Source organism: Echinops telfairi, unplaced genomic scaffold, assembly GCF_000313985.2.
Source record: "Echinops telfairi isolate 266 unplaced genomic scaffold, ASM31398v2 ScPeMD7_7400;HRSCAF=8409, whole genome shotgun sequence".
In the NCBI taxonomy this organism is placed as follows: Eukaryota; Metazoa; Chordata; class Mammalia; order Afrosoricida; family Tenrecidae; genus Echinops; species Echinops telfairi.
The window spans coordinates 18,399,408-18,412,654 of NW_022111300.1; the positions used below are offsets into that span (position 1 = coordinate 18,399,408).

Consider the following 13,247-nt stretch of genomic DNA (forward strand, 5'->3'; position numbering starts at 1 on the left):
CACACCTAGAAAGCATGGACAGCCTGAACCTGTTGCAAAAAAAGCGAGAGGACTCCACGGTCAAGTAAAACAGAGAAAAAGAAAAGTCTGTGTGCTCAACATCAGTGGCATTTCTAAGACAACATTGCCTCCGAGCATGTAACTAAGTAGAACTAACCGGCTCTAGAGGTAAAGCTGATCCTCGGTAAGCCTATATTACTTATAACATCAATTTATTTATTTGATACAAGAACTAAAAACGGCATCTTCTTAAGTTCCAGTTCAGCAGTTTAGACTATAAACAGTAGAAATGTATGAAGAAATCCAAAGGGTTGAAATTTATAAGAAACAGTAAAATGTTTAAATGATTTGTTTCTTTAAATACAGCAACAATGAAAAATACAACTTTCCTCTGGTTCCTAAATGCTTCTTCCCCCACTCCTACCCCCACTATCATGATCCAAACTCTACCTTGCAAGTCTGGCTAGACCAGAGGCTGTACACTGGTACAGATAGGAACTGGAAACACAGGGAATCCAGGCAGGATGATCCCTTCAGGACCAGTAGTGTGAGTGGCGATACTGGGAGGGTAGAAGGAGGGTGGGTTGGAAAGGGGGAACTGGTTACAAGGATTTATATGTGATCTCCTCCCTGAGGGATGGACAACAGAAAAGCGGGTAAAGGGAGACGTTGGACAGGGCAAGATATGACAAAATAATAGTTTATAAATTATCAAGGGTTCATGAGGGAGTGGGGAGCGGGGAGGGAGGGGAAAAAAGGAGGACCTGATGTCAGGGGCTTAAGAGGAGAGCAAATGTTTTGAGAATGATGAGGGCAATGAATGTACAAATGTGCTTTACACAATTGATGTATGTATGGATTGTGATAAAGAGTTGTATGAGCCCCTAATAAAACGATTAAAAAAAAGTGGTGATGAGGGGCATCCTTATCTGGTTCCTGTTTTCAAGAGGAATGCTTTCAATTTTCCACCCATTGTGTGGGAATTTGGCCATTAGTTTTGCATATATGGCCTTTAATGTGTTGAGAAATTTCTCTTCTATTCCTACTTTCCTGAGTGTTTTTATCAGGAATGGGTGTTGGACATTGTTAAATGTCTTTTCTTTGTGATTGATATGATAAAATGGTTTTTATCCAAATAAATTACACAGATACATTTAGATGTAAAATACAACATTTCACACAATAATGAACTTTAATAAATCTCCTTTAAATCAAGTATACTGTAGAGGCTAACACACTTGAAGAATTAATAAACTACTGTCTTGCATTATTACTCACAGTGACCCTGTAGGGCACAGTAGAACTGCTGCCTAGGATTTCTGAGGTTTTAATCTTTGTAAGAACAGACAGACCTCACTGTTCTGCCAAGGAGCGACTGATGAATTTGAACTGCTAGTCTCAGGTTACCAGCACACCACTTAGCCTACTACTGCACCATCAGGAATCCATTGAAGAATCCTTCTTTTTTAGGAATTTTTCCATCAGTAAATGATTCATACATTTCTATTCTTAATCTCAGATGTCCGAAACACTTTTAAAAATTGCTAAGGTTGATGATATTTAAATCACAATATCTTGATTCTTATTTGCCATCAAGTAATCTGTTTGAGTCATGACAAATTTATGTTTATATAATGCAGTGAGACTTTGAGAAACCTCAAGTCTTCTAACTATTCACAATGAGCATAAATAATTACAAAATATCTTCACTGAAGTTAGCCTGCAAAATTTTAAATATGGGATATTTCCCAGTTCCAAAACAATTGTTTTACCATACTATTAAAGCATATAGCAAGGTAGCATAAATAAGTTAAAGTGACTTAATAGATATTAATGAATAAGCTAATTAATAGATAGGTAAACAAAGTTGTCCAAGTTATTTCTATTAACATTTGTTCAAGTTATTCCTGCTTCTATATAACTATATAAAGAACCAATTATAGAGACAATTAAGATAAAAATACAATCACAAAAAATAAATTTAAAAGCTTGAATTACACTAGAAGTCAATGAAATAGGAAATGAAGTAATAAAATATTTACCTGTAAAGCAATAAAGATCCCCCCCACCCCCAACAATGATGCTTAATATTGAGAAGATGAGATACCCAATCCTATATGCCGCTGGAAAGAAACTTATTAGCATGATACTTTGGAAAACCACTAGGGTACTAAAATATTAACTTCCCCAAATCCTCTCATTCCATGCCTCAGAAACTTTGCTCCATCAATAATCTTAAGTAAGGATAACAGGTACTACTCCACAAAATTCATCACAGAATTATCATGATAGTACACAAATGGAAGCCTCTAAAAGCAATGGAAGGGCAGAATAATTAATCCATGTAATGAGATATGCAAAATGAAGTGTTGATATTTTCATATAAAAATATGTACAATATATAAATTTAAGCCAACCTGAATATCAGCCGAAGCACCTAATTTTACCACAAAAACTGCTTAAAAATGTGCTGGAAAACTCGGCTTATACACAAGTATATATGGTATGTAAAACAACACAGAATGAAAAGAGCTAGCAAGAAATGCATACACATACGTAGCATATCCTGAGATAAAAAAAAAACACCAAAACAGTCTAGAACCAAAATAGGTATGGAAAATATTCAAATGGAGATGACTATAATATCATATAGCAAAAATATTAAATCTTTATTTCTAGATATTGAGAAGACAACTTTAATTTTATTCCTTGTATCTTTCTGCATTCTCAATTTTCAACAATAAGTATGTATCATAATTTTTATAACTTGAAGCATAGCTCACTAAGTAGAAACTGACACATTACAAAAATCAGACTATAACTGAAACATACTTATTACAAATACCTTTTAATAACTTACTAGTTCTTTAACTTCTCCGTTATCCTTTGCATTGAAATCTTGAGGTTGAAATTTCCAGAGCAATGACAAATCAGTCAACAAAAGTGGAACCTTCAAAGGATTTCTAAAAGCCACTTCCACTGTTATTGGTTCTATAAAATCAGAAAAGTTAAAATTACTAATTTAAATAAATCTCGCCTGTCATGCTACCCTCTCATTCTCTAAACATACGGTGCTTTCCGATCACTGCATCTCTAAACAGAACACACGGCTGCTGACGGAGTCTATTCCAACTCCTGGAGACCACATGTGAGGAACTGCTGCACAGCTTCCCAAGGCTGTAACTACTTTCTAGAAGCAATCTCCTCAGCCTGCCTTCCATGGTGTTGGGGTGGTTTCAAACCACCAGTCTGCAGCTAGTGGTCATGTGCTTAACAGTTTGAGCCACCTATGGTTTATTTTTTTTTTTTGCCTTCGTTACATTTTATTTCAGAGCATCGTGGGCCAAAAAAATTACCTCAGGGGCCACATGGGGCCCGAGGGTGGCCAGTTTGGCACCCCTGGTTTGGTTTTTTTTAAAAACATTTTATTAGGGGCTCATACAACTGTCACCGCAATCCATACACACATCAATTGTGTAAAGCGCATTTGTACATCATTCTCAAAACATTTTCTCTCCACTTAAACCCCCAACATTAGGTCCTCTTTTTTCTTCTCCCTCCCCGCTGCCCCCTCCCTCATGAGCCCTTGATAGTTTATAAATTGGTATTTTGTCATATCTTGCCCTGTCCGACGTCTCCCTTCACCCACTTTTCGGTTGTCTATCCCCCAGGGAGGAGGTCACATATAGTTCCCACCTACGGTTTCTTAGAATGTCCCCGACATCCTTGTTATATGTTTACTCAGCAATCAGTTCTTTTCTCCTCTAGCTACTTTTTCCAATTTCACTGTACCAAGGAATGTCATTTATAACCTAACATGTTGCACACACGTGTATGAGGTCTCCTCACATGAACTTCTGAATTATCTTCCCATCCCTAGCCACCAGTACTGTTTGACGAAAATTATCTTGAAGTTGATTAAAGTAAAACAGAGTCCATGGCAGAACCAAACCTTCGGGCCAAGTTGGACACCCTACTTTTGCAGCTGCTCTGGGATCTGGAGGTGAAGCAAGTAATCTAGAGGTGAAGTAGTAATCTTGAAGGCCAAGTGAAAGAGGGCTGGTTTTCACTCTCCAAAGCTTGTTAAACATGGGTGCCAAGTCAGTAGGACCTCTGCAGCATGCTTCTTGTATAGCGCCCCGTTATGTCTGCAGCTGCAAGACTCATGACAGAATGCAAAAATTATGGGTGGTGAGAGTCATCACCCACACTCCAGAGGTAGGACCCCAGGAACCAGCTCTGTGAAGGCACAGGACCTTTCCAGAGCTCCAGAGCCAAAGCTCTCTGCAGTCCCTGGGGACCCCTGAAATGCTTCAGGATCGAGATCCTGCTTCCTCAAAGTCTGTGACCAGCCCAAGTTAGCTTCAAGGAAGGCCTGCAGCTGGGTGGAGACCTGGCCAACCTCTAGATCTGTGTCACATGGAGTCAAAGCCAGTTCCTGGGAATCCAAAAGAAACTGAGACAGTTCAAGTCTGGGGCTGCGGTGATCCGCATCCACAGAGTCAGGGTGGTGAGCACATGTGTTCTCAGACATGGCTGTCATGGACTGGGTCGTCTTCCTTTAGAGATTACCCCTCCATGGAAATGTCCCTAGCCTTTTTAATTACAACTTCATTTGGCATGAAAGTCTGAAGAGGCAAACTGAGTAATGTTGGAAGCCATTACTTTGAAACCACTTCTAGGCCCCATGTTCCCACAGGCTACGCTGCCTGGACAGGTAAACGGCTATCTGTATGAGTGAAGAAAGGAAAGCAGCGCCTTGAATAAATCAGCTGTATTCAGTTATAGGAGGAAACACCGGCAACAAGACAGCTTGCCAAGGTTAACTAGACCTTCAAAACTGACTTCCAAGAAAATAATGTGTGGCTGACAGATTAGGATAATATGATAAAGAAAGAAAGCTGCCTCAGTAGATGGGCAGCCCTTAGTAGGCTTTAAGCCATCAAGTTAAAAAAAAAAAAAATCTGACTTAAGATTTTTAAGAGAACTCCAAGGAGAAACTGCATCTTAAAAAATCTACCACCTGCCTTACTAGGAGTGCATAAACTACTCTCTTTTCATGAGAACTCTGCCTATGTGCTTGATTCCGTTTTCGACTGTCTGTTTTTTAAATCTCTTTAGCAATTTCAAGACTTCTTGAAATGTTTGAGAAGTATTAGTATGTTATTCATATAAGATAAAATTAAAATGTCACACACCCCCCAAAAAAAACAAGCAAACAGAAAAACATGAAAAAAAAAATTCAAGTATATCACCTTCTACAACTGCAAGTGGGAATCTTGAGTTATCCGAATAGCTATTTAAACAGTATTGTGTGGTATGGAAACTGGATGGGGTCACGCCTTTGTTCACAACAGCCACAACCTGCTCTTCAAGTTCTTGCCACTGCTGAGAAGATTCAGAGTCATATTCTTGGTCAAGACTTACATGAGTTGCAGCTTGCTTTTCACCTAGTAAATAAAATTAAGTACCACACTTAAATGCCATGATTATAAACATTTGCCATCAAATAAACCTGTTTTAAATAAAAATATAAGCTATCCAAGTAAATAATGTACACACTCATCCTCCATTCTCAAGAATCTATGAGAAACACTTCCAATTATCTGGCTAAGTTAATACTCAAGGCTCAGACGTCAGCACACTCGACAGAGGAACCAATCCTGTCCCTCACAACATTTTAAAAATTACTCAAGAGCCATAAATATATTTTTACAAATGAAATCACCATGGTCTGAATAGCCTTTAAATGAAACTATGAGTTTTATTTTCATTTCCAATTTTACTACAGAGCCACGCGTACGTGGCCAAAAGAATCATCTAGGGCTCTCAAAGCTGCAGTTTGTTGACCCCTGCTCTAGCTTAACTGGAACCTTGCCAATTATAGTCACACTCTTTGATCCCTTGTTCAAGTAAAACATGTTTTCCCTGGTCTTCTACAATTTGTTTATGAAATATTTCAAATATACAGAAAAAGCAAAGAAAATACAACAATATTTGGATGCCAAAAATATAACAATGTCAATCGTCGCCAATGTCAACAGTCACCGTTTTATTTCAAATAAAATGTTAGCTACAGTTACTGTCACCTTTTTGTCCCCAGATCCCACTAATACTTTTTCTTACCCAGAGCAACTAAAGCCTATCAATCACATCCACTAAAAGTAAACAAAACACAATTATGTCATCAGGTAAGCATAAACAATGTTGAGAATGTTTGTTTTAAAATTTGCATAAATAGCATTACATTTTATCTATATATTTAGAATTAGATTTTCCCACTCAACATTGTTGTAGGTATTTCCATGTTGAAATACATAGAATTCATTCATTCATTCTTAAAGCATGAATCCACTATGCATCAAAATTTATTCTTATTATGGATTTTAGTTATTTCACTTTTTTGGCTATTAAAACAATGACTCTAGTAAAGTCTTGATAAAAGATTTTTTAAAAAAGTTCTCAACCTGCGGGTCGCGACCCCTTTGGGGGGGTCGAACAACCCTTCCACCGGGGTCATCCAATTCATACAGTAGCAAAAGTGCAGTTATGAAGTAGTAACGAAAATAATTTTATGGATGGGGGGTTCACGACATGAGGAACTGTATTAAAGGGTCGCGGCATTAAGAAGGTTGAGAACCACTGCTCTAGGAGAAGCACAATTGTTTACCTCAAATATAAGAATGTTTACAGCTACAATATGAATGAATGAAGAGCCTTTCTCCCACACGGTGTCTGGCTGGTTTGAACCACTGGGGGGTTTGAATGGTTGGCAGCCGAAAACGTAATCCACTACCTCACCAGGGATCCTAGCATCACCTTTTATCTTATAAGAGGCATAAAACAGAGAATGGAGCAGAGAAAGAAAGAAAGAAAGAAAGAAGAGTTGGGAGCAGAAGGTATCCTTTGGAACCAGGGTCCTAGACCTTAAATTCCCAAACTTATTTTGCCTACCACTTCCACTTGAGGGAGAAAAAAAGAATTACTCAGCCTCCACCTGTGAATTAGACTATTTTGTATAACCTGTAATCCAGGATAAGTATAGGTATCTGCTTTTACAGGTTATCTCAACGTGCCAAGACACATTGAGATTAGTAAGAAATACTGGGCACACACATGTTGAAAGGAGAGAAGGACATACCCTGCCCTCCCCCCACACCCTCCAAGAGTTGAAAAGATTCTTCTGCTAGAACTGGCAACCTAAATTCAGACTTTTAGTCTCCTCAACTGTGAGAGTAAGTACCTCGTTTGTTGAAGCCACCTACTTGTGGTATTTCTGTTATAGCAGCACTATATAACTAATATTGTACATAATTGAGAATTTCTTAATAAAAGTTTTAAAAAATATTTATCCACAAAGATGTTCATCATAATGGTTTCATGTAAATAAAAAAACAATTTAACATTGAATGGCAAATAAAGGATATGTATTGAAGGAAACATCATATAGCCATTAAAATGTTTATCGAGATGCTGTTATTACGCTTAAACTATGTGAAAAAAGTTTTTATAATTTCAGCTATTTTGTCATTGGCTTTTATTATGAAGCAGGAAGAAAAACAGGGCAATTGATTTGGTATACTCTTACTTAGTGCAAACACTCTTCAACAGTGACACTTCATTTTATAATTGGGAAAAGAAAATGTTTAAAAACAAAAGGACAAAAAGTCACTAGTACAGCCAAATTAAGACTTTACTAACCATCAGCTGGTCGTCTGTCATGGCCAAAGAAAACCCGTGTGGCTGAACTGTTAATGTATGGTAAAGGGAGTTGTGGTAAAGGACCGTCTGGTGATAGCTGACTTACATTCTATAAAGAGAAACAAAGGAAAAACAGGGAAAACTTAAAACACAGATTAAGCAAGAATAATTACCCACACAATCACTATTTTTCTAGTATTAAACACAATTTAAAATTTTAGAACCAGGAAAAACTTTAGATGTAATCATTTATTTTGACTGAAGAAAATCTTCTTAGGACTACTAAGTAGTTCGGTTCTTTGGATATTTCATTTCCAAACATCATTTTGATATGCATCATTTTTTTAACTTGTGACTCATTATAGCAGTATCTGTCAAGATTCGAACCCATTATAATTTCAAATTAATAAAGTACAATGGGGTAGTATTTTCTGAAGGATAAATATGCACTATAAACCTCAAGGGCAAAACTATATCTCTTTACTATTTCAATAAAACACCTAATATTTTATCCTACCTTAAGTGAAATATCCTTCCTTCCTATAAATTACTCTTGAGTTGCTCTATAACATTAATGCCCAAGTTAGTATCCCTTAAAACCAAACTTCATCTTTCTGAGAGGAATAAAATAAACGAACACATAATTTCCAATGATTGGTAACAAAACATGATATAAAATTATTTGAGTTTATAAATACATCTTTTTTCTGTAAGTTCACCATAAAGAAGTTAGAAGCATCTTTTCTATTTTATACTATGCCAAACACAGCTATAAATCGGGTACTAGAATATTCAATTTTTTTTTTAACTAACTATGGACCAAGAAGCATAGCCCACCACAAGTTTATTCTAACTATGCATCACTACTATCAAGTCTACGCCGACTCCTAGCAACCCTCATGCAGAACAGCCTCTGTGGGTTGAGAATATTTACAGAAGTAGAAAACCTCACCTTTCTCCTGAGTAGCAGCTGGTAGTTTTGAACTGCCAACTTTGCAGTTAGCAGCCCAATTTGTAGCTAGTACGCTAATAAAGCCATTTACTAGAATCTGTTAAATGCCACTGGGGGAATCCCAACCTATAGTAACACAAGCACTGCCTTGTCTTGTACCATACTCACAATCATTGAATTTGAGCCAATTGTTGTAACCATTGTGTTAATCCATTTCATTGAGAATCTTCCTTTCTCTCTGGTACTCTACCAAGCATGAAGTCTTTTACCAGTTGCTGGTCCCTCATGATAACGTATCCAAAGTACACGAGATTAGGCTTGCCATCCTTGATTCTAAGGAACATTCTTGCTATACTTCTTTCAAAACAGATCCATTCACTCTTCTGGATGTTCATGGTATATTCAGTATTCTTCCTCAGCATAACGCAAAGATAGCATTTTTTTCTTCAGTTGGCCAGGTACGTGTCTTCAAAATTTCTTGGTTTTCAGTGTAAAATCCAGTTGTAGAAACATTTATCAATTCCTTGAATCCTGTTTTTCACCAACACCTTCAGTGCAGCTTGGACTTCCTTCAGTACCACTAGTTCTTGATCATATGCTACCTCTTGAAATAGCTGAACACTGACAAAGGACATTGTGCTAGGTCAAATAGAGTATCAGTAAAAACACAGTGGCTGCAACAATGGGCTCAAAGATTACTACTGTGAAGACAATCCATAACTGGTAAGTTTCCTACTGTTATACATAGGGTCACTATGATACAGAACTAATTTAATGGCTCCAGAAAATGCCGAGAACAAAAGCCTCTGCTACTGATATATAATAATGATATATTTGTCATAATAAAATGTAGCAGGCTATGGTTTTGGGTCATAACTGGATTGCATTGCTTTTATGAGAATTTTTATTATTTTTTAATCATTTTATTGGGGGCTCATACAACTCTTATCACAATCTATACATAAATCCATTGTGTCAAGCACATTTGTACAATTGTTGCCATCATCATTTTCAAAACATTTTGTTTCTACTTTAGCCTTTGCTATCAGCTCCTTATTTTAGCCCTCCTCCGTCATGAACACTTGATAATTTATAAATTATTTTTTCATGTCTTACACTGACTGATGTCTCCTTCACCCACTTTTCTGGGGGTTATATGCAGATCATTGTAATCGGTCCCCCTCTTTTCCCTCTACATTCCCTTTACCCTCCTAGTATCGCTACTTTTAAGAGAGAATATTTATCTTCAAGTAAACATTAGTTTTATGGCTACTCTTAGAATCATAAAAAAAAAAAATTTTTTTTAAATGCCACAAATTTATTCCTAGTGGGCTGTTTTTCTTAATGGTGTAGTTACAAAATCACAAAAAGTGTTACATTATTGTCCTGTCTCCATCAATTGGCAATACATGTTCCTCCCTTTATTTTGTCCTCTGAAAGAAGAGGCACGGATCAATAGGAAGCTGATTTAGGAATTAGCATAACTCATAGAATAGAATGGAAGGATATTTTAATAGGGGTGGGAGAACAAAAATTATATTTTTGGCTGTTCTTACTAGATTCCTAGGAGATGTAATCAATATGGTTTTACTAAAAACTAATGAAATAAATCTAATTTTAATATCTACTTCTAGAAACAAGTATTTACCTTATAAACATAAAGATATTCTCTGAGGAATGCCCCTTGTTGGGTAGCAGATTGTTTACTTTCATTGATTAAAATATGCCTAAAAGCAGACACGGCATTATCCAATTGCCTAAGCGTATAGGACTGACGCCCAATAGTGAAGTTAATGTGATCCTCTGCAAGAGACCAGCCTTTTCCTTTATAAACTTGCATGGCTTGACAATAGCAGCGCAAGGCATGCTTTTTCTGTAAGGAAACAAAACATTAAAAATATTACCAACCAAATTTTTCTTGGACTTAAAAAAAAGGCATGTACACATAGACAAAATCAAGTAATTGAAAACTGATTCTTCTTCAAACACAAAGCAGGTTGATGAAAAAAGCAGCTAACGTGATAGTCCCTTTACAATTATAAATGCAACTTATAGTCACTTCATATTGCTTTAAAATTGCATGTGTGGCACATGGATACATGGTGGGAAGTGGGAGCAGAATGGAGTGGAGACTGTAGTTGGAAAGAATGGGAAGCAATACTGTCTTGACATCTAGCACCTATTTCTTTAAAAAGAATCTTAAAATGGTCAAATTCAGAGGCAGGCACTCATCTCTCGACTTTGCTTTAGTTATTTTAAATCCTGGAAAAAGACAAAGTATATACGAGGGAGTACCCCTCTTCCCAACCCCCCAAAATGGAATTTACTTCCCAAAGCTATGTATTTAATAATTTTTTTTACAAAACAACTTTATCACTTTCAAACTACTCTCCATTACACTTAATACATTTGTCAAATCTGCAATCCGATTCTTGGAAACACTTTTCAAACAGTGCACCTCCCTTGCTTTTATCTTCACCTCTTCCACGTCATCAAATTGCTCTCCTTTCATGTCCCTCTATATTCACAGAAACAAAAAGAAGTTGCACGGAGCGAGGTCAGGTGAGTAATGTGTGTTGAGTAAGAAAGGCATGCTATTTTTTTGCCAAAAAACTGGCACACAGAGATGGCTGCGTGAGCAGGTGCATTGTCATGGTGGCAAAACCAGTTCCCCATCTGCCACAAATCAGGCCTGTTTTGTCACACACAGTTATGTCATCTTTTCGGAATCTCTAAATAGAAAGCCCGAAGAACAATATGACCTGGTGGAACAGAATGCCAAAGGCAGTTCGAGTCAACATTTCAGTGCGTTCGGGAAATTGACAGATGTCCATCATGAGGTTTACTATCAATCAACATTCCTTTTTGGAAACGCGAAAACCACTCATACACTGAGTTTTTCCCATAGCACTGTCCTTATAAGCTGTGTTCAACATCACAACAGTTTCTGCAGCATTTTTCTCGAACAGGAAACAAAATTTCACAGCTGCACACTGTTCTCTTAAATTGGCCATCACAAAAAATGAGGTTCAAAAGTAACTGCTTTCACACAAAAAATGCAATGTGACCAGAGAGAACCTTCCCACTTGACACCACGGGGCACACTGAGAGCAAGTTCCTCGATGCTCACCTAGCTGGGAAAAATGCATACTATGAAAGCTCTGCCCGGCAGGGGTTTTTTTTCCGGCTTTTTGGGTTTTTTGGTGGGTAGCCCCTCATACGCTAACAAATTGAAAATCAACAAGACATTTGGCTACTACTATGACACTCACAAAATGTTCTTACACTGTATGTAAAAAGCAAAGTGTTTACATAGAATTTTTTCCTGTCAGGTAAAACAGCATACCTATCTTTACCAAAGTGTTTTCCTTTTGCTGCGATGATGTGAAATTACTTAATTTGGCCCATCTCTTCAGGTCTTGACACTAAGGCTTCAATAATGAGCTCAAGCCCATGTGTGAGGAAGGCGGACAGGGCAGTATTCCGTTCTGTTGTGCACAGGTTCTCTATGGGTCGAACCCATATCCATGTCTTTGTAATGCCCATCAAATTAGAGGGTGGAAGCATGCACACAGTTTATGTGCACATAAAGGAACCACCGCAGAAGCAGGAGGAGATAATCCTGTGAACGCCAAGAAAGAAAAGCCACCAGTAGCACCACCAGTGGCATACATGAGCTCAATATCTGAAGTGATGGAGGCAGGAGATGCACCAGAAGCAGCATCCCTGTGCAGAGCAATAGCAATGAGACCATGGTACAGAGCAGAAATGTCTTGCTAAAACTATGAGGCAAAGCAGTGGGCAGACTTTTTAACCCACTGAGAAAGAGGCCAAGGGCCTAAACAGCTAAGAGACCAAGGACATGAGAGACATGCCTGTCAACAGAGCTGAGAAAAGGCATTGAGGACCAAAGAATTGTACCTTTACAATTTGCAAACTGTTAGCTTGGCAGTAAATGAGTATAAGTCAACATTTGTTCTGCTGACTACACTGAACGCTAGGCTGCCTGTCTGTCTCAGCTTGCTTGTTAGTTCTCTGGATGCCAAAAGGCTGTGCTTCAGACTCTTCAGAAAAAGTAGTGGACTAAGGTAGCAGGACATCAAGCATTGATTGGGCAATATATGGCAAGGTTTTCTCTCAGCACCAGGTGCCACCTCCACTTCCTTTTTAAGGTGCTGTCGGAAAGTATCAAACTGCACTTTCTGTTGTTCAATGCAGTGCTCAGTGCAGGACTGAGAACAGCAAAAGATTAAGCACTCGAATAAAATTGCAATAGATGTCACCATGCTACAAAATCAAGAGGCATATAGAGAAACATTCCTACAGTGCCAAGAAGCAGTGGATATTTACAGAGAGATGACTAAAAGAGAGGACATTTGAAATTAGGTTTTAATCATGTTATCTGTCAAAATACATTATGACAGAAACTCAAAATAGCAGCAAACACATCAAAGTAATCTTTCCAAAGCCAATCACTAAGAATAAAAACAGTAGAGTAGTAACACAATATTTTCACATTAAAATAATACCAAAGGCAAAGTCAAATTTTGAGTCCTTATAACCACATAACCACTGAGAACAGCGTTCTTCTAGA

General features: G+C 37.6%; 1 protein-coding gene across 6 annotated transcripts in view; it reads right to left on the minus strand.

Moving 5' to 3' along the window:
• The window catches only part of TRAPPC8 (trafficking protein particle complex subunit 8), a 104,467-nt gene that overhangs the window by 31,888 nt on the left and 59,332 nt on the right, over positions 1 to 13,247 (minus strand). For all 6 annotated transcript variants that reach the window (XM_004702933.2, XM_045296125.1, XM_045296126.1 and 3 more), the window contains 4 exons: positions 10,302 to 10,526; positions 7,702 to 7,810; positions 5,256 to 5,450; positions 2,861 to 2,991 (listed from right to left, as the gene is read on the minus strand). In XM_004702933.2, coding sequence (XP_004702990.1) covers positions 2,861 to 2,991; positions 5,256 to 5,450; positions 7,702 to 7,810; positions 10,302 to 10,526 — 660 coding nt within the window. The remainder of the gene's footprint in view (positions 1 to 2,860; positions 2,992 to 5,255; positions 5,451 to 7,701; positions 7,811 to 10,301; positions 10,527 to 13,247) is intronic.